The sequence below is a fragment of the Sebastes umbrosus genome, chromosome 20 (genome assembly GCF_015220745.1).
Source record: "Sebastes umbrosus isolate fSebUmb1 chromosome 20, fSebUmb1.pri, whole genome shotgun sequence".
Lineage (NCBI taxonomy): Eukaryota > Metazoa > Chordata > Actinopteri > Perciformes > Sebastidae > Sebastes > Sebastes umbrosus.
The window spans coordinates 25,989,158-26,011,636 of record NC_051288.1 but is presented as its reverse complement, the minus strand read 5'-3'; the positions used below and the strand labels follow the sequence as shown (position 1 = coordinate 26,011,636).

Genomic DNA, 22,479 nt, shown 5'->3' with positions numbered 1-22,479 from the left:
TAAATTCATTAAATGATAGTAAATGACTTGGCGGATCTCCTGACAGAGTGCCACAGACCCCACTTTGAGGATCACTGCTGTAAATAAATATACTCGCAATAAGAACAACACTATTATATAACACTATTTTCTTATCAGAAGATAAATAAGAATTATTTTATATTCACTCGTTCACATCCAGATGTCATATCTGGATGCATCTCAACTCGACTCTCCTCTTTCCTTTTCTATTCCATCATTAAACAGAGCAGCATTCAGAGAAACACACACAAACAGTCAGCGGCCGGCTGCAGCAGCAGGAGGAGGGGTGAAGCAGGTCAGCCGCCTGATGTACATAACTAGATTAAATCTAATGACGGCGGTGGCTGAACAGACAGCAGAACCCAGAGTCTGAACACCAGAACAGAGGGAGAGGAAGGAAGACAAAGAGGAAAGAGGGGTGTTGGTAAAGAGTTAATGTGGCCTGTGGAGGGCGATGGTCAGACAGGATGTGACAAAGTAAGAGTTAAGAGAGGACGGACAGGAAAACTAAAAGGAAAGACACTTTTTTTTTGGGACTGAAGTGCGCAAGAGAGACATCATATCCGTTCCGTATCCGTCAACTAAAACAAACGACAGCGAGCCGAAACGAGGAAGTAGAAAACGTTGGAGGGTCAGTGTGGATACGACCTGCACCCTCACATGTTCAATCCAGCGTGGTAAACACTACACATCCAGTAGAGGATGGAAACACTTTGGGTTTCACACATTGACAGGAAAAGCAGAGCTAGACAGAACAGAGCTAAAGCTAGACGCTAACTCTGTCACGGACAGGAAACGTTATCGCATCGCGGTAACGTTGCGGTCGAGCCGGCCGTCGCTCTCATCTCCGTGGTCAAATGGGCCGACGCTACGACTGTAGAGCACCCAGATACTGACATTTGTGTTCTCTGCATTGAAACGGCCCCGATGGAGCTGACCATGGATGGATAAAGAGAACGGAGCTGACGGGAGAGCTAGAGACCACCTTGGAGAAGTTAGAGGAAGTAGACACGTGGGACTACGTCTAGGTTTTCAAAATAAGGTGTTAAAGGGAACTTTATATACAAAATACATCTATGGAAATAAGACTGATGGATTATATTCACCAGAAGTATAAAACATTACATGTCCCTTATAAATTAAAAAGAAAATAGCACTAATCTGTGAGGGAAATGTCTTTATTCTTTGATTTTTGGGTTGCTGGATAATAAATAATTCCTGATAATGACTGATATATTTGACTTCAGGACATCTCTGACTGATTTTTACTGGATTCATTTAGATATTTTCCAAAGTAAAAGTCCCTAGAAGTGTATGATTCAACTTGTTCCCATGGTCTAGTGCTAAAAAAGTTAACAAAAATTGCAATAAATCGTAATATTGAACAGCAATAAGATAGGGAAATACAAAAGTAAGGCCTTCGTTGCAATAAACCAGAAGAATCCTTTAACATATTATTGCGTCTGTCAAGAAAAGTTTTCCTACTCAGACGCAGATGTGTGCTGCTTATTGAATTAGTCCTGCTGACAGCTGAAACAGTCCGAGAGGCAGACGGGTGAGTTTGGGTTGAAACAATAAGAGCAGCGTGTACGGTAACAAAGAGGAGGAAACAGCAGAGAGAAAGGAAAAGAGGAGGAGGAAAAGAGTAAATGATAGAGGAAGAAACTCAATTCAAGCAAACGCTACATGAATACACAGCTTCAGTGTGTGTGTAGAGTTTAGGCGGCAGTGCTCGCTCTCCAGCTCACCCTGTGGTTTCGGGGGTTAATCGAGTTAACAGAGAGGACAGCTGAATGCTCAGACTGAGGCCTGTGTCACCCACTGAAACAGCAGCTCTTTGTTGACCCATTATCCTCATCGTCACCACCCCCCCACCCCCTTCCTTCTGTAGGGGGCGAAGGTCCGGTCACACGGAGGGTGGAGGAGGAGTGAGGAGGTAAAGGAACTCGGCACCGATACTGTATTTATGAGGCCGATATTCATATTATAAAACAACTAAATGTCACGATGTCATGAGAACCGAGACTTCGGGATCAGGCATCGGGATCAGGGGCTCGAGACCATCGTCGACCCGGGGACGATTAAGAGGGGGGGGCACCAGGTCATTTCCACAGTGGACTACTCTCTCTCTTTCTTTCTGCTGATGTCAGAGGGCAAAGGTCAGCGCTGTGACTGACAGGATGTCACGATCAGGAAATTGAACAACAAAACCCTGATAATGATACGCACATTAACCATCAAGCATACAGAGTCAGACTGGTACACACACACACACACACACACACACACACACACACACACACACACACACACACACACACACACACACACACACACACACACACACTACATCTGTACAGCTGAGTCAATCTGGGCTTCTGAAGGAAGGAATCTATATTTATATTTATAATCTGCAGTCAGTGTTCAGCATGTTCTCAAAATGTTCTTAAAAACACATTTGGACCATCACGGGGCACTAAACGTCCTCCAGCGAAGACATGACAAGATGAAGAAGAGGAAAGAGAACAGCTTCAAGATTACCAGCAGCAGTGTTGATCATATCTGACGATATCAAATCATACTGAATCCTATCTGACTGGAGCCGAACACTTTGAGACATGCAGTGACAAGGTTGAGAGACATTAGTGACATCTCCGGGGTCAGAGGTCAAGACTGTGTATATATGTGTGTTGCTTACTTTGCAGAGGAGATGATGAGTGATGAGTCTTTGTAGGCGATCAAGTAGCCCTGGTTCTCTGGGTTGTGGACCGTCACCTGCATACACAAAGACAATTACTTTTTTTGCTCCTCTAAACCTTAAATTATCAACATGAAATACACATTTACATTTCATTTTGAGATTTTAACTTCTCTCTAGCTGCTGTGAAGTGCCACCAGGTCTTTAGAAGGCCATGTCTCCAGCATGTTATCGTGTTAGTTGTTGCAGGTTTGGGTCCACTGGTAACACCAACTACCGTGGAAAGTCTAGTTTATATCAGAGTTTTTTGGTGATTTAAAAGTGAAACTATTTGTTCTTGGATCCTGTTGGTTCCAATCACATCTCAGTTACACAGATTTGAAAAGATATGATAGAGTCTGACAGTAGTGCCTACTAAATCTGGACCTATACACAACCCTGATCTGGTTTTATAATTCTATAATCTGTGTCGCACTTACACTCTCCAACACCCGTAAGCACCGCTCAGCTCCCCACAGAGACGACACCATCTTCTCCTTCTCGGCCTCCTGGTTCAAGTTATCAACACACTCCTTCACTGTGGAGGGAGAAATAAAAAAAATAAAAACAGGGAGACAGAATGAGAAACCACATGCATTGTGTTTTTCTGTTATTTTGAGTCGATACAAATCCTTTATAATATCTTTAATACCTTTATCTACTATGTGGTCCAGTCCTCCCAGTAGCCGTAGCTCCTCTTTGAACCAGTCCCCCGCTCGCTTCGAAGTCAGAGACAGTAACGTCTCCATGGCTAAATGACCCGTCTGCAGGGAGAGAGGAGGGACAAAAAGGAGTCAGCTCAAATCTAAACTGCCTGATCAGTTCACACTATTCAACATCTCAGTCTCTATAGACACCTTCCCTCTTTGATTGGAAGAGACTGACACCAAAACCTGATACTGTAGAGGTTTTACATCACAAAAGACAGAAATATCTTGACACATGTGGGTGGCTGTGAGTCACCCTGACTGAAGAGCTGCTGAAAGAATATCATTAGTCAGAGGCTTCAGTGGAGAGGTGTGACGCTCTAAATGCAGTTTCAAGGCCCAACAGTTCTGCAGGAAACACCGAGTACATTGTGAAATTAAAATGCTCCGGTGTGATGAATAATCACAAACGACGGCATAAAGTAGGATCTGTTCAGTACCGTTATGTTCTGGAGGTCCAGGTGCTTGTTGTGCACGGTGTCGCAGAGCTTCCTGATCTTCTCCTTCATCTTGGCGATTTCTCTGGCGCTGAACTGAGTGCTGGGGTCCGTCCCCGTCTCCGTCTCCATCGCGGGCCCGCTGCCCTGGTCCTGGTCCAGCTCCAACAGCCGGATCATCAGGTCCAGACACGACCGGTCCAGATCCATGTTCAACCGGTCTCTACTGAGGATGTACATCAGAGACGCCGTACACAGAGCCAGGTTCTGCACAGATGAGAGGGAGGATGAATTCATTACAACGAAGGGATTTAACGCTACCAGAAATGTATTAGTCGAAACCAATACCAGTGAAATTTGATTTCACGGTGAACAAAAGCAAAACACTTAGAGCTCCTTTTAGGATATTTTTAGGAAGTTAAACAGGTCATAATTCCCTCTCTATTATCTATTTTAATTTGCTGTGAAAACATCTCCTTCAAACAACTAGATTTATTCAAGTTTCTCACCAAAAACTTAATTTTACAAGATTACATTCGAACACATCATGATAAAGTTAGAATTTACCTTCACCCAATACTCAATACTTTTTACTGAATAGGGCTTGAACGCATCATAATGCAACTCAATGCAACCTCTGTTAAAGTTAACTAGCTCTCCCATTTTCTGCGCCCTTTACGATGGGACGCCGTTGGTCTCGAGCCCCGACGGTACCTACAGTACTGTAGAAAAACGAGCACCGTCACGTTTTCAGAATTTTGGCATCAACTTGGTACCGAAGTATTGGTTCTCATGACATCCCTGTTACAATGTAGTTACATAAATCCACTTTTAAAAAAAAGAAAATTTACATTTCTCATACCAGATTCTCTGAGATAATGCTGAATTTCAACAGCTTTGTAACATTTAAGGATAGAATTTCTAACAATGTCTTATGCCAGACATCCACTCACACTCTTTATTAACTACTTTATTAAAACACCAGTATCTTAAACTTTTTTTTAATCATCACATTAAAATCCGACCTCTGCGTTTAACCCATCCTCAGCATTAGGAGCAGTGAGCTGCTGTAAAGCATCCGGCAGCAACTTGGGGTTCAGTGTCTCGTTCAAGGACACTTTGACATGAGGGCAGGAAAAGACAGGGATTGAAACGCCAACCTTGTGATTGAAGGACGACCCGCTCTCTCTTCCCTGAGCCACGAGCGCTATCGATGGTTTATATTAACATATTGAGGCTTCTGAACTGAACTTCCCCTCAGCTCTACGTCTACTAATCTCCAATACGTTTAAGCCTTTAACTGATTTTCTCAACTCAAGATGACAAAATAATCAAACTAGTTAAATGGTCATGATTGATTTAGTGAAAAAAATAATAATACTGCCATTATTTCTGCTCTTGTTGTTCCCCAGTCATTACTGTAGAGAGTGAACCGGAGGTGTGTTTGTCTTATCTGTACGGACTGATCCTTACCGGGTGTTGGGGGGCGTCAATGAGTGTTTTGAAGACCTGAGCCACCTTCCCTCTGGCCCTGAGGTGCATCCTGAAGCTGGGCATGGCACAGCGTGTAGCCAGGCTGATCACACTGGAGAAACACAGATGCACAAAACGTCAGCAAATGGTGAAAAGAATATCTTGATATTTATGTTATTTAACAACTTTAGAGGAGAAGTTTAACTAAGCTAAATGTATAAAAGTAACAAACGTGACCAGCCAGATGTTGACCACAGCAGCAGTGCATGGGAAGGGTGCGCTTCATGCCAGCGGGTTCTTACCTAAGGCAGCGTGTGTTGAGAGGTTGTCCACTCTTCAGACCAGTAGCCAGATACTCAAAGTCATCAGTAAACTCCTGGTTTTCTCCAAACTCCACCACGTCGTTGAAGTGCTTCACATGCTGGACGACTGTATACAACTGGAAAACACAGGGGCGAGGTGAACGAGTGGAATATGTCTAAAAAATACCTTCTTTTTTTCAATTACTTTCATAGTAGTTACTAAAGAGTGACGGGGAATGTGGGAGAGAGGACGACATGTAACAAAGGTCTGGTTAAATTTGAACCAGAGACATTTCAATGACATCAGGATGCCTTAATACGCTTTTACTTAAGTTCAATTTTGTCCAATTCTGTTTTAAGCGACAAGCAATTCCACTTTGCAGGTTAAATTACTTTATTTATTACTATTAATAAATAAAAATGCAATCAAACACTGCACTCAAGGTTAAATTCAAACCAACCTTGTTGTCCACTAGTGTCATACATTACAGGATGGACGAGTGCCAAATGCCTCTTCAACCGTTTACTTCACAGCAGCAGATCGGTAGCCAAGTATGAAAAGGAGTCATATGGTTTTAGTGAAATAATAGCTTGTACCTCCTTGTGCTCTTTGCGGCATTTGAGTGCAGTGACGGTGTCCTGGTACAGATCTGTGGGGAGGGTGACAAACTTGGTGACCTTGGGAGGAGGGGGAGGAGCCTTAAAAAGGCCGTCGTCCTTCTGAGCATCGGAGGGCTCCTTACTGGATCCTCCCGCTGAGACGGGCACCTGCTAAAAAAAAACACATTTTATGATATAAATAGGGCTGCATATGGAACATGAATACTTTTTTTTTGGTCGTAATACCGAGCACTGAAAACTTACAGGAGCCGTCTGTGATCGTGACACGAAAGTTGGAGGGGGCTCCTCTTCTCTCTCCAGCGCCCAGTGTCTGGCGTTGTACACAGCTTTGGTGGGAGACTGTAACATGAACACACACAACAGACAGATATAACATCGCTGATACAGGAAGCCCACTGGTGGGGTCATTTAAGAGTTTAATATGAATGAGAGTGGAGCAGTTCCAGTCCACTTGGTGGTGGTAATACTCCCCTAAGCTGGTTTGCCAACCGCCGATAAACACTAAAGAAGAAGAAGCAGCCATGACTTTTTTTCCTGAAGTGTTGCCTCGTCTGTTTTTCGGCTCACCTCTTACGTCGGCTTCAAATCCAAAATGTTGCCATATGGGCACAGTTTTAGTTTTCTTTTAGAATAATTCCAAATAACATATGAACTTTCTAGTAAACAAACACAACATGAGCCTCTTCCCCCCCTCAGTCCATTTATAACCTAACATAACGTTATGTTAATCACGTTGTCATATTGCTTATGCAGTACAAGCTGGATTTAGCGCCGTGATGCCGTCGGCACCTGTTGCTGATGTCGGCTACTTTTTAATTAGCCAGAACGTGTCGTAATGTTGGTTCAACAGGTTGGCTTAAAAGCAAACCGGTTTAAGCTCGTACACTGGACCAGACCGGCAAAACCAGAAATCGACCCAACTCTAGTCCACATTACAACACACTTCATTTCATAATCTCACTCACAGCATTTTCAGCAATTTCTCATGAACTTGACAAGAAAGATAAGAGCACAGATGAACAAAAAAAACAGAAAACAGATGCAGAGAGGAGGAAGAGAAGAAAGAGAAGGAAAAATCAGAAAGAGGTGAAAGAAAACAGGATAACTGGATGCATATTAAACTGGTGAGAGTCAGCCAGCACTGATCAAACAGCAGGACACTTCAAAAAAACACAACCACCCTCCACACCACCATCCATCCACCCTCATCCTTGGCTCGTCTCCCGTCCTCTTTATATATTTTTGCCAAACCTGAAGTTGGCGGTTGCCGGGGCATTCATAATGAAAAACAAAGGAGGGAAGGGCAGGACGGAGAGAAAGAAAAGAGAGAATTGGCTAAAGAGCAGAGTACTGAGGGGAGGTGTGGGGGGGATTCTGCACCACAGGGTTAATAAGCAGAGACAAAAGAGGAGTTTGGGGATGAGCTTTGCTGTGCTGGAACATCAACACACCGAATTAAAAGCCTCCTACAGTAATCTGAATGACACAGACGGACACCTACCCCACCCGCCCCGCCCACCTGCCGCTAAGCAGCATGGGAGAGATGAGAGTGAAAGAGGAAGGTGGGCGAGCGAGGCCGTGTTCCCGCTGTGACCCGAAAAAAAAAAAGACGTACTGTTTTGGCATTGCGGGGTGAGCTTTAACAGAAAACTGACTTCTCATTGGTCACAGTCCACGGCACAAACTTGAGAAAACTTTCCCATTCAGTTATCAGTTTTGCTCATCAATCCAATTATCTATCAACTGCTTTTTGATAAACTGCTGGTTGGAAGAAAACACACTCCACTACAACACTCCTAACTGATTGTGTTTTCTTTGGACAAAATGTTGTCAGTGATCGGTACATGGAATAAAAGATTCATATTAAACAAAAGAAGTAAACATATTGCCCCCGAAAAGTGATACAGGTCTGATTTTGTCCAATCACTAACATGAGGGCTTGGATTGGCAAATAAATAAATAAAAAAACATGATAGATGAATATTCAACAGTCGTTTCCTTGTAGGATGCCAAAAAAAAAAAAACGTCTTTATTTATTTACCCGGGGACAGTGCACATTAATCAACATTTCCGTCTCCAGCTCGATGTAAATGTGCTAGCTATGAGCTCATTTTCATCTATAGTCCCTGGGCAGGTTATCACAAATTAGTGGCCTATAATATTGTGAAAAGAGCCACACTGGAGCTCTGGAGAGGGTCATTGTTATGGATGTAATCACTGCTCGTCCCATAAAAACTTTCCCTAAATAAACCATCTCCTAAATATGGATGAGTCCATCTACGCGCCGTCATTATGGTAAAATCTAATATCTCCCAGCGTCCTCGGCGGAACAACCTAACAGCACTCTGGCTCCGCCGACGCCGGCCGCCGACACGCAGTTTACTGTAATTGAGGCAGAGTTTTGACAACTCCTCCGTAGGACGGTCACTTCAGAAGAGCTATTGTTTTTATAATGAGCTCAACTCGGCTCTCGCTCTCAATTATGTTAACTGAAGATGGAGCCAGTGTTAGAAAGTATATTAGAACAAGAAAGGAGGGGGGGGTGAGGCAGAGAACATTATTCGGGGAGGTAGAAAGTAAAGACGAAGTGGTCAAGAGGAAGTGATGGAGACAGAGAGGAGAGCACATTATTCAACTGAGAGGGAGGAAAGTTATTGTGAGTCAGGACATGAAACTGGAGAACAAGAGAGAGTACATTAAGTACATTATCATCCTATGGGCGGTGTGCCTGTTAATACTCTTACATGGGCAGATGCAGAGGAATTAACTTTACATTCTGCACTTCAAAAGTTCCCTGCAGGTGCTGAGAGAAAACTTCCCAACAAAGTTATCTCTGCCTCTATTACTTCTGACGACACGACTAGAGAGCATGAAACACAGTTTGCTAATGCTTAGTTCACACTACACGATTTTAGCCCTGATTTTCCGCTCCCCGACAAAAGCCCCAGATCAGAGGCAAGTCGCCATTGGCTCGCCGCCCGCACATCAACGCTCGAGCATCATGTGTGAGCTGCTCAAAGACGTGAGCTGAGAGGGTCGCCGACGTTCGCCAATGCCTCACAGACAGATATCTAGCATGCTAAATATCTGGGCCTGTCGTGGACTCCGGCCACGAGCTACAGCCAATGAGAGCGCGAGACATGGGTTGAGGGGATCCAACAGTTGCACCAACAGGAATAATAGTAAAAAAAAAAAAAGAGTGTGGAAACAGGCTATTTTGTGAACACACGTGCTAACAACAATATCAGCAGTGTGTCTCGTGTATGGTATCACGTCATTTACATGTGTCTCGCGTGTGTTTTAGTGATAGTGTGGAGACCTCATCTGGGATTCCTCCTGGTGAAAGATCTTGTAGTGTGACCTCCTGTCTCCGGTCTGTCATGTAGTGTGAAAACCACAACGACTTCAAGACTCCTGATTACAAGACAGCAAGTTGTGTAGAGTGAGCAGTACTGAGATCTGACGACTTTGAAAGTCGTGTAGTGTGACCTTAGCTTTACACGGGTGCTTCTTAAGACTAAATGTTATTTAAACGTCAGTGTGGCTCCCCGGGAGAAAATTGTGTGCATTAAATCCACTAAAAATGCATCAATCTGGGGCTTTGAGAGCAAAATCAAGAGGCTAGATCTAGATATGAATGGTCATGACTCTGCAAAAAAGTCACACGAGTAAAGAGACGGGGTCCTTGTTTCAAGATAGATTGAGTGGGTTGCCAACTGTCAGGGGGCCCCGTCCCTCTCTGCAGGGAAAGAGGGCGCAGCAAGCACTAAGTCCATGGCCTTGGGAAGCGGAGAGGTCCAGATGATGGGTGCTGTAAAGCTCGCTGCACCTTCACCTTTCCAAGCCGACCTAGAGCCGGTCGTGGTGCACCGCAATGGGGGGGATTGCGCCCGGCGAGGTTCCAGCCAGCGCCAGGGATCCTCCCGTACGGAGCGTCCGTTCCTGACCCGCTGAGTTTAATCCCCCCCGGGCAGACTGCGTGGACTCCCCCCACTGAGAAGTGTAAAAGTATTTCTGGTTCATTATGAAACTGTGGCGAGACAAATTAGACGGCCACAGTCTAGGTAATTAATGGGAAATACTGAACTGTTAAAATGTTTTTTTCTGTTTGACTGCTTAGTTGAGTGGAAGTTATTACTTTCCTAAATGCCTTCCTGTGTTTTTCCAGGCTGTATCCGACTTTCCCCCTGATGAAAGGAGTACGCACAATTTGGAGAAATAATAAACATAAATAATATGCAAACTGTAATATAAACACCAGAGGCAGCGGCTCGTGTCGGAGTTACTATGTTCCAGCTAATCCTGATCCCCATTTACGAAACCAATTTAAATTTAGAAATTAGTCTTGCTAATTACAGCCACAGTCGTGCAACACTTTTACCAACAAAGTTAAAATGCTGCAAACTAAAAAAAAGAGCACATTTAACCGGCAGCTGTGATGAAGAGGCCTTGCAGAGCTCGTTAAGACAAAATAAAGAAACTGCTGCACCGATCTAATTAACATCACACTGACGGCATAACAAGACTAAAATCTAATTATCAATTCTATCCAAGTTTTGCACCTGATGTAAGGCTTTAATTGCAGTGGGATCCGTGCACAAAATAACCTAAAGTATGAAACGCTGTCATGTTTCCTACCTGAATCATTGTCTGATTCATATACAGTAAATGTGAGTTACTTAAGACTTGTGTTTCTGCTGGTCTGGATAGATGACATTGATCTCTTCTATAAAAAGACACACAGGGCTCTTATGAAATCAATAGAGTCTGATATCCAGTCAGCCCAGTCTGAGAGCCGGGGAGTGACAGGCCATTAGCACGCTGATAAATAAAAGAGAAGTAGTTCAGAGATGTTCAAAGACGACTCAATCCCTTCTCCTCGTCCAGCCATGAATAAACCAGAGCCCAAGTCCTCTGCTCTGCCCACACACACACACACACACACACAAACACACACAGTACTGAGTCATACTGGGCGTAGGTGTGCAGTCCCGTCCCCATAGGTACATGCAGATCTCTTCTTGAAATGCAACGAGGGAAGGTTTTACAGTTGAGGTTTCAAATATTTCACCAAGTGCTTCACACGCATAGAATGACCCAGATTCTTATCTTTAAAAGTCAAAAGTGAAATGCAGAGACTCGTCATGTTTCAGTCAGATGACAGAACTCAAGTCCAATGTTTTAACCAAATCCTGCTGTTGCATTTTGTTTCCATCCACTAAATACTTACTGCATGTTTGAACACACAGATGTGAGCTTTTACACCCAGTGCACCGATACACCTATCTCCCGATTCAATATTATCACGATATTCGGGTGCTGATTTGATATGTATTGTGATTTTTAAGTATTGCGATTCTACAAGTATTGCGATTCGATATTATGATTTATTGTGACTACGATTTCCTGTCCGTGACAGAGTTAGCATGCAGCTTTAGCCGTGATGTCTAGCTCTGCTTTTCCTGTCAATGTGTGAAACCCAAAGTGTTTCCATCCTTTCTCGCTCGCTGAGGTTTGTTTTGGTTGACGGATACGGAACGGATATGACGTCACGTCACTCAGACTACAACAATAAAAGCGGTAACTTCCATATACCTCCACATAGACTCAAATGAAGCAACTATATCGATTCTGGCATTAAAAATAGACTTCAAAATTGTAAGGTGAATCGATTTTTTTTCCCACCCCTAATATTATTGTTGGTTTGGCTCTCTTCATGGGATGCGTGCATTATATTTTGACATCCTGGCCTGCATATTCACAGCAGATCCAGAGATTCTAACAAGTGACATTACAAAGACTCAGAGGGTGTAACATGAAACTTGTGAGCCTTCATGTGACCTGGCAGTGATGTGGGTGAACGTTGGCGTTGTGTCTGACCTTCTTGTGTGCGCTGAAGATCCTCCGGAAGGTGTCTGGGTTCTTGTCGGCCTGTTTGCCCTGAGGCGGCCTCCTGGGAGCCCCGGCCACCACTCTGAGGCCTTCCTCTGAGAAGTCCATGACGTCTGCAGACAAATCATACAGACACCGTTACCAACACTTCACATTTAGTCAGGATGAGTGGGAATCTTTAACTACACATTTACGATTATTGGTCCCATTTTCTGGAACAAAATTAGAACAAAATTGGCTTCTGAGGATGAGCTCAGATGAGACAAAGAAGGAGACATGGTTTGTTAGTGTTGCTGTGTGTGTGAGAGGATGGGTTCATAGTGTATGCTGGTATGGGGGTAAAAACAAAGTACTGTATGTTAGTGATGGTGTGGGCGCTCTGTGTTTGTGTTTACATATCAACATTACACAAAGCAAATGACCTTTAGTCTTCTCTATCATAATCGATCAGAAATGCAGCCCTGTTACACAAACCAAACTCCCTGCTCGTTAAAGGGATGGTTTGGATGTTTTGAAGTGGGGTTGTATGAGCTACTCCTCCATAATCAGTGTATTACCTACAGTAGATGGAGTTTGGAGCAACAGACAGGAGTACCGGCACGGGAGCAAAGCAATGTACTGCTTTACCTCGCCGCCCTTTCCGACGGGGAACTGAAGCTGTCATCTATGCTCCCTTCAAAACCACCAGACTCCATTGACAAAAAAAGTATCTGAATTAACCCTTTAAAACACCAAAGTCACACAATAACACAAACAAGCTAACCGATGGAGGCAGCGGCAGACCAGCAACCCCGGTGTTCTGCAGGTAAAATTACTGTTTTTATTACTGTCAAAGGAGTCTGGTGGCTTTGAAGAGAACATAGATAACGGCTTCAGGGCTGTTTGACAGAAAAGTAAAGCGGTAAAAATATTCTCAATATAGCGTACACTTAAACTGATACTGATTAATTTAGGTGTCTAAAATCCGTCCACAGCAGTACATTGCTTTGCTCCTGTGCTGGTACTCCTGTCTGTTTCTCAAAACTCCATTTACTGTAGGTAATACACTGACTATGGAGAAGTACCTGATACAGCCCCAATTCAAAACACCCAAACTATCCCTTTAAGTTACATTGTGCAGTAATGCACAAAGATGTTTCATTGAAAGAGTGAGAATGTTTTAACCTGCTCGTATCCTGCTTTCCTGCCTCTCAGAGTTCTTCTTGTTCTCCTTGGCTGGCGGTCTGTCCAGCCTCTCCAGCCTCTCCAGACTCTCCAGCCTCTGCAGCCTCTCCAGAGTCTCGAAGGGATCAGGCGGCTCGTCGGCCATTGTTTCTTCCATGGTAAGCATCTGAGCTCTCTCGGCGGCCGCAGCCGCTGCCGCCGCCACCGCCACAGCCGCCGCCTTCTTGGCCCTCCTACTCTCTTTAGCGCCATCATCGTCATCATCTGCTCCGTCGCTGTCGCTCATGTCATCAAAGCCGAAGTATTGGATCTTGTAACGAGATCCGCCGTCTGTGTTGTCTGCGCTGTTCGCCTCCTGATTGGCGTCTGCGTCTTCGAAACCGAACATGTTCAGCTTACTGTCCTTCTTTGACTTTGTCTGGGTTGGTTTGGACCTGAGGCGAGGACAGGTACACATCAAGAAAAACACTGTTTACATCCTGCAATCATGAAACAGACAAAGCTTGTTTATGAATTCCAAAGGAATGAATAAGAATCCATTTTTAAAATGATGCACTCAGGTGGCATCCTGCAGGGAGTATTTAAACCTGTCGAGTGCATTAGTAGTTTCCAACTTCAGGCTTCATTAAAATGTGTTCAACATTAACTGACATTAAAAAGCAACCTGACAAATTTTAATTAACACTTTCACAAGACTCTTCCCTGTTGAGGAAACAAATCTGTTAATCAATCCAGGTAATGAAAGCAAGCTTTCATCTTGAATTTAGTTTCTTGTAGCATTTTTTAAAAACATCAGGAGCCATCCTGTGACAGTAGGGGATAGTCTCACTTTGTCTCACCTAAATACAATTACTGTGTATTTATTATTCTTAGCAAAAAAAATGGGATTAAGCATAACAGCTAGATATGTCAAAGGACTGAGTGTGAGTGGAGGTTTGAACACTGAAAAGAGGCCAAAATGAAACACTGCTTTTACCTGGAACCTCACAGAGATGAAAACATGACGCAACATGCATGAAATGAAAAGCTCAAAAAACATGTTTTGCAGAATGATGAACTGTCAGTGTGTCTGTGAGCAGACACACACTTTTATCAAAGAATGTATATTGATAAGTGAAAGCCAATTGGTCGTTCCATTGCAACATCAGCGCCCAGCAGCAGAGCTACGCTACCGCCATTTTGGACTGAAAGCGACTACCGGATGCCAGTAAAACTTCCGAATACAAAGTACCGTACAAAAGAAAAACTAAATTATTTTTATTCTATTGTCATATTTAATGTCTCTACTGAAATGGCCTGGGTTGAACAACTAAACACATTATAAACATGCATACTATTATAACTATTTACTTATTTATTAAACTTTTTTGCCTGGCCATTTCCCAGAGGAGCATAAAGTGAGCGATGGATATAAATGGAAGTCAGAAAAATCCACACAGACTTCCCGTGGGTCTGATGCATGTTCATTATGCCAAGGAAAATAACTCTGGATTCAGCTATTAGTTAATTTTACAACTATTGGAAGTAATGATTTAAATGAGGGCTATTTAAGTGTTCTTACTGGGAAAATGATTTACCTCAAAATAATAAATGATCCTCTGATTTACAGACATCTCTTTATACATCCATGGCCACAGACTCATTGGTGTTTTCAGTCCAAAATGGCGGCAGCGCTACCTCAGCGCCATCTAGAGGCTGTTGTCAAAAGAGCACCAGAGTTTCATCTCTTTGCTTCTATACTCTTTGCCTTTATACAAAACCTGTTCAAGCCTTTTTTCCTTTACTGACTGATCCCTTTTCATTTGAAATCAGACAGTAAGAAACCTTGAATGTCGTTTGCCTTCTTCAAATAGCCAGGTACCAGCACTTTTTGCCCAGACAGGATGAAATCTGGTTTAACCTAGAATGATTCTACCGTGATGTTTAGGTTCCCCCCTGTTTACCCTTTTTGGTATCTTTGGAAACTCTGAACCTCCAGTAGAAGTGGGAGAAGTTCTGTGGGTTTATGAATCTACTAAAGATGGACACAGTCAAATTAAACTTAGACCTAATAGACTGATAAAGGTTTGGTGTTGGTACACACACAATGCTTATATCACTTTCATTCAAAAAAATAAATGTGTCCCGCACACACTTGTCTCACTTGTTGCTAGTTAATTTACTTAAAGCAACATTTTTGTTCACTTAAAAGCCCATCCCTCCACCGTGTGTTGTTTTACCTTATGTTTTGTTGTTCCGTCTTCTTCCGCTGCCAACCCGGCTCTCCCAGCTCCGTCGTGCTGCCGGACCCGGCACTACTGCTACCACTAGAGGGCGCTGCATCGGTACTATACTCCTCCACTCCTCGGTCCTGGATGGTGACGTTACACATCGACACGGAAGAGGGGTGCAGCACAGTGAAGTCCCTCGTCCTGCCCCGTCCCCGTCCCCCTCCCCCTCCACCACCTGTTGTCTTATTACTGCCTTCAGATGTGGATTTGGGAAGATCTGTGCCAACAACAGTGCTGGGAAAGCCGCTGGAGTCCGAGGCTTTGCCAGGGCCCTGTTTGTTCGGCCTCCTGTACGTCCGACAGTTCGAGTTTCTAACAAGTGATGAGGAGGAGGAAGTCTGGGAGTAGTCTGACGTCTCGACTAGGAAGTCAGAGTCACCCCCCCCTAGGTCCTCGCTCTCGCTGAGGCTGTGGAGCCGTGGGGGGCAGGGGGGCTTCTCATGCCGAATCTGCCCCAGGTCAGATCTGCCCACGGTGATGCCCGCTGTAGCCCAGGAGAGCGTGGGGGCCGGGTTGCGAGGTTCCTGGCTGGGCGAGGGCGGACGGAGACCCATGATGGCATCCCAGGAGTCGTAGGTTGACTCTGCCTTGGACCCGGTCTTCAGGGTGGTGGTCTGCGCCAGGGGCTTCTTATCGCTCTCAGAAGCATTTTGGTACCACGAGTAGCTGTGCTGGTTCTCTGACAAGGAGGAACTCTGCTGGGACTTCCCTATGGAAATAGGAAAACAGACTCAGAATCAACAAAAATGTCATAAACTGGTGGCTTCAAATATCTGCATGTTTTTAAGTTAAGTTAGCTTAATAATAACTAATAACTATTTCTAGTTTGTAATATTTACAGGTAAATTAATATCCACTAGGACTGCTTCTAATGCTTATTTTCATTATCGATTCATCTTTTTCGATTAACTGATTAATTGTTTTGTCTATAAAATGTCAGAAAATAGATAAAAACACCTACAATATGATAAACAAAAGGACAGACAATGTAATCCTTAAGAGAGGAAAAGGCATTTAGAATATGCAACCAGCTGCATTTATTCAAACTAAATAGTGCCAAGTTGCAACCTACAGAATACTATCCGGTACAACAACACTGTGCCCACAAGTTGCTTCAGGTTAACTTCCCAAAATGCTCAGCAGAACGATGATGTGCAGAAAGATTGCATCATTTTTAAAAAGCACCTTTACACACTGAAAACAGGGCACACACACACACACACACAGCTGGAACACGTCAAACACTCATTTGCCAGCTGGTCTATGTCTTCAAGAAAATCAAAAGGGTTTGGACCCACTTGCCAGGACAACACACACACACACACACTCTGGATATTAGCACCCCGTGGCCATTTCTGCCGTCACTGATAACAAACGGGTGACAATACCGGACTCGTTACTCTGAGCAAACACAGGAAATTGCTTCACAGTGTAACATCAAAGAATATCTGTATCTGCTCTGTAAAAGAGCTGTGGGTTGTTTTAAAGAATGTGTTGTTGAAGCGTAGCAAAACTAGAAAGTAGGCCATTTCACTCTCTTCAGACCGTATCTCACATACTGTACAGTGGAAACCGCTTATAGTGATCAAAACGTTTGGGACATAATCATCCCAGCTGTTTAAATAATTCACTTATAGGAATCAAGTAGTCCACTTAAATTGTTGAGTTAACGTGTTAACTTTGACAGCCCTAATAAATATACAAATGTCAATTCAATGGTAATCTGCATGATAAATAAATAAAAAACAAATCGCTTATAATAATCATCCGCTTATAGTGATCAATTTGAACAGGACAGACTTGCTCACTATAAGAGGTTTCCACTGTACGAGAAATAAAAACTCCGGAGGGCATTTGTGTCAACTGCTCCAAAGCATCAGCTCAACCGGGGGGGGGGAGTATTTGCCTAGGCCAAATACTCTGATCATTATAGGTAAATGCACACAGTCGATTACTCAAGACAGCTAACAGCTGAGAAGGGAGATGGCAGACCTGTCAGCGCGTTGTGCTAATGTGGACAATCCCAAAGCATTCAACGTCCCTCTTTCTCTATTCAGAGTTTTTTTTATTTTGTCTTGACAAAAAAAGCTCTGGTACTAATTTAGCAAGACTAAGATGGCGAAGCCTCACCAATCATTGTACTGTATTTCTGGCTTTTAGCCAACTGTCATATCCAGAGAGGATGGTGACAAGAGGAAGAGGCTTTCGAGTCTTGAAAACACCGGCTGTAGTGGAGGATTGGGATGATTTAGTCGTGGACTGATGAGCTTCCATATTGGATCCTTCCTTTGAGAATTCGTCTGTTCCTAAATATACTCCAAAACGGCTACAGACATCAGGGCAGACCCTACTGAAATTCAGATAAGCTAATAATTTGAATTTTGAGAAACCAAAAGGCCTGGGTTTGTGCTGTGTTGACATTATTGCAAAATGCACTGGTGATTAATAAGACTTTAATTTCTTCTTCAGATTGTTCAGATGGCGGAGCAGGGGCTGGTAACATCAAGGCCCGCCTGCTAGAAGATTAGCTGCACTGCTCGTATTAATGACAGATGATTCATACAAGTGACAAAATGATCATAAAATAGTGATTCAAAGCTTTTAGAAAATCCAATCCAACCATATCAGATAATTCAATAAATACAACTTTTTTCTAATGTGAATTACTTCCCCCTTCAGTTTAAATTGGCAGATAATCTGCAGGGGTGACACCTAAGGAGCCTGCAAAGATGATCATAGCATCACCACGTTACTTGCCTGCCTTTAAACTTTTCCAACCGTTGTACTCTGACCAGATAACCACCGCGTTTCTTCACTGCAACTGACAGTGTTTTTCATAATCAGTTACTCAGTACTTCCTTGATAATCTGACTACTTTGAATATTAAAAGCCCAAAGTCGTGTCCTTAACAATGCCACATGCTTCAAATAAACTGTTTTCAGCGACACACTGTACCTAAATGCCTGGGTGTAGTGTCTCTGTAGTGTTGAATCTTGATAAACTGAATTGGAAACTGGGTGTGACACCTCAGTTTGAAGTTACATTTTTTTTTAAACACAGTTCAAATCAGCACAGTGCACATTTATCCCAAGCAATTTATAATTGTTTTAAAGCTGAATTTCTCTGCATTAAAAATATATATATCCTTCATGGCATAACCATTTAATGACAGATTAAATAGTTTATACCCATGTGGGCCTGTCTGTAACTGTGTTACTGTAAAGTAAGCCCTTTTAAACCAGCAGCAGCATGTAAGAGCAGTTGTTCACCTGAGAAATGTCACTGAGATCGAGGAAAAGCGACTGTCGATGTCGAGTGTCTCTGCTCACACGGCTCCCTGACGCGTGTCGACATATATCATTAACTACAACCGCTGGGTTCTGTTTATTTTTGTCTTACTCCATGTTTCTCTCTCACTCACAACACTGTGCGTCAGAAAACGGTTACAGCGGTTTAAAGGAGGACAATGAGGTGGTTTTGACAGCTGCCGTATGAGAAGCAAACAGACGATGCATTGGAAAGGGACGGGGCTTTAACCAATCAAAAAATACCGGATTGGCCTCAATCCCGATCCTGCGGTTTCGCTCAGAATGTCCACTAATGCAGAGAAAATTACCTTCAAAACTACATGTACAATTTTAGATTCTGAAACACAAATACAGATTTACCAAAAACAAAACTCAAACTCATATTTCCAGAATAAGAGCCACAGACTACAAGCATTCAATGTAGAATGAAATAAACTTAAATAAAGTTTTTCTCCTAATTATCTTTGTACATTTTGTAGATTGATTAAAAGTCTGACAAAGAAGGATATGAGCCACCAGCTCACATGGCACACTTTTAGAATGGATTATATATAATTATAATATAGCTAACATAGCTTAAATTACTTTTTCTGTGGTATTTACAATTAAGTGGCATAGACTTTTTATTTTCTGTTCAAAATTGAACAGCATTCCCTGAATATAAACATCAGTCTGAAAGTAGCAATAGTCAGCTCTACAATATTGGCATACTTTATCAAAAGAGGTATTTGGTCAAGGATTTTCTCATATTTACTGAGTCAACATCGCCATGGCAGTGTTTCAGTTGAACTTCAGTGTTGAGCTGGCTTCCCTTCAATATGGCTCAGTGTCCTAACACTGTGGAAACGTCACTCTGAGCAGGAGTGCTCACTGAGGCACAGCTTGTTGTTCGGAGTCGGTTCGAGTGGCTCGCATCTCTGGCAGGTGGCCAGCAGCAGTCACGGAAAGCTGAGGGCAAGTCGAGCTGAAAGTGACGACACTGACAGCGACCGGCTGCGAGTGGAGAAACAATAAAACGGATTTCTCCAATGCTGTCGATCAAAAACGGAATCATTCAAACCTAAAACTGAAGAAAAGACACCAAAAGCACTTTTCGATTGCTCTTGAAGCTTAAATGATTTTACACAAAGCTGCACAACATTCAACATTACTCTTCAGATTTGTGCTCTGATAATGCCTACATTTTGTGACCTTTAGCTTTAAAGGGGCTCACATCGAGACAAAAGCAAAGTCCACAGGAGCATTTAGGTCTGTAGATATCACGGAGTTTGTCATATAAAGACCCAGAATTCAGTTAACATCGGTGAGCCATTGGATGCCATCGCAAGAGCCGTGATGATTTATCCTCAAATAGGATTTTTATTTTGTGCCTAAAGTAATGTGTGTGGTTAACATGAGCGTCGGCATGCCGCCAGACTGAGCCATCGTATCAGTCCATCTACGTTTGTTTTCAAACCCTTTCGTATTAAAATGGGGGGGCTTGTGATGCGCAAGTTCAGAGAGGCTTAACTTTTTACACCTGACAGAGCTGGCATCAATAGATTCAAGGAGGCATTTTATTGATGCCATTATATAGATAGACATGCAAAAACTGACTAAAGTTTAGAACATCAAATTTCAGTCCATTCAGTGAACGCACAGTGTGAGCACACTGTAAGAATATTTCCAGTTTCATTTTAATGTCCTAAATAAATACAAAAAAATTTTATTTCCAAAAGGAAATCTGGGGTTGTTATGTGCTTAAACAGCAATTGATAAATTGCTCTACTAAATCTACAACAGCCGTCACAATGACTTTGCTTAGCCATTCACTGTTCTTTTTATATATAAGTCTGAAGTGAATATCCTTGAGGGTTTTTTTTTCTGTAAGATTAAATTTGTGCTGCTAAGACACAACTTTGAGTCCAGTAACCTCTCATGCACAACTATCATTACTTTGTCATTAAGCAACTTAATGAATGAACAGATGAATCTATAATGAACAACTACAGATGCAGTCCTAGTCCAGAACCCAAGATTAAAGGGACTGTTTGTAACTTTTTAAGCATATAAATGTACCGGGTCGGAACACATGCGCGCTCGCATATGCGTTCTCGCTGTCTCGCTCCACCTCTAGACGTGAACGCCTGCTCACTCCACACAGCAGAAGAGTTAGTTCAGCTCTGAGAATATCTAGTGAATGTAAAGTGGACGTTTGTGCAGAAATAACTGCTGCAGCTCCTCCAGACCAATAGAGGTTTTCTGTGTCTTGTGAAGAGACAGGGCTCTGCAGCGAGTAATGTTATCGTGGCCGACCGGGTGCCGGTGTGTTCCCTGTTTCCTCCGGCTGCAGGCGGACACGACAACGTTTCTCGCTGCGGAGCCGCCTGCGCTGAAGCAGGAAAAACCAACACTAGGATCAGCATTGATTCATGGAGAGACCTTCGTCTGGTCACCTAACATTACTGCCAAGCAGCTGAAATATAGTGATATTGTGGTTTTAGCTGATGTGTGGTCCCCTCACTGTTTTGAGCGATGCTCATTCATGTCTATCTAGAGCGAGCAAGCGCGAGCCTGACGCTGACTTTCGTTGAATTAACGGCCACAGGTGTCGCTGTTAACAAGCAATTCTGAAAGTTACAAATAGTCCCTTTAAAGGTTTCAAATTCTGTGTATTACCTATGCTAGCACTGCTGCTGTTGAAGAACCGAGCTGTGTCCTCCACCATCCTGGGCTGGTTCCTGTCATTGGCCAGCCATGACGCCCCTCGAGCGGATGTCAAAGCGTGGGATCCCCCCTGGAGGCTGGACCTGCTCCCCAGGTCCAGAGAAATCCCTGGCCTTTCTGCTTGTGGAGGCTCTGCGGAGGTCGGCTTGGCGGGGGACGACTTTGCGCCGCTGCGAGACGACACCGGCTTAGATTCCTCGTCGCTATCAAATCCAAACGGATCCTCCGTGCCATCTTCACACGGACGGGGTCTCTTGTAAACCTCCAGGACAGAATCATTCTTGGGCGCACCGACACGCTTGGAGCCCACCTTGGCCTTGTATTTGGTGTCGCCCCATTTGGTACTAAGGGTGCCTCTCTTGGTGGACAGAACCTCGTCAAACTTGGACGTGCCCTCTCCTCCCTTGCGGCTGTAGGTTTTACCAAATCTGGATGTCATTGTTGCATCTGGGTCATATTCTCTAAGACAGGAAAACAAGAGAGCAGAAAGGTTCATCATTTAAGAGTTCAGAAAAGCATCTTTCATTGACATCATGGATGTGAATCCTCACATTAACCTTAGAGTTTTACTTAAGAACTAGTTTTATTTAACTTTCCAAACTAAGCAGCAGTAGACGGTGTCAGTCCAGCTCACTGATCAGATGATTAACTGACATTACTACTGACAGTCATATATTAATATGATTTAGTCCACAGCTCGGCCTCTTCATGATTTTCTGCACAACAACATTTATTGTAATGCATCTGTTGTGCATCAAACTGTATTTACAATCAGGTTAATACAGAAGAAGTGTAACATTAGCCAGCTGTGAGAGTTACCAGCTAACAGTTTGATGCTTCT

At 43.3% G+C, this 22,479-nt stretch overlaps 1 protein-coding gene across 2 annotated transcripts in view; it reads right to left on the bottom strand.

The window, feature by feature from the left end:
- LOC119478992 (wings apart-like protein homolog) overlaps positions 1–22,479 on the bottom strand; it is a 31,586-nt gene that overhangs the window by 7,311 nt on the left and 1,796 nt on the right. Inside the window, exons 2-13 of one of the 2 annotated variants that reach the window (XM_037754118.1) lie at positions 21,591–22,099; positions 15,574–16,333; positions 13,355–13,788; positions 12,179–12,303; positions 6,542–6,637; positions 6,275–6,445; positions 5,678–5,814; positions 5,376–5,487; positions 3,906–4,169; positions 3,411–3,522; positions 3,199–3,296; positions 2,720–2,796 (exon numbers count right to left, since the gene is read on the bottom strand). In XM_037754118.1, coding sequence (XP_037610046.1) covers positions 2,720–2,796; positions 3,199–3,296; positions 3,411–3,522; positions 3,906–4,169; positions 5,376–5,487; positions 5,678–5,814; positions 6,275–6,445; positions 6,542–6,637; positions 12,179–12,303; positions 13,355–13,788; positions 15,574–16,333; positions 21,591–22,077 — 2,873 coding nt within the window. In that variant the 5' untranslated portion in view covers positions 22,078–22,099. Of the gene's footprint in view, positions 1–2,719; positions 2,797–3,198; positions 3,297–3,410; positions 3,523–3,905; positions 4,170–5,375; positions 5,488–5,677; positions 5,815–6,274; positions 6,449–6,541; positions 6,638–12,178; positions 12,304–13,354; positions 13,789–15,573; positions 16,334–21,590; positions 22,100–22,479 lie in introns of both variants that reach the window. The other variant, XM_037754117.1, reaches the window with a different exon arrangement.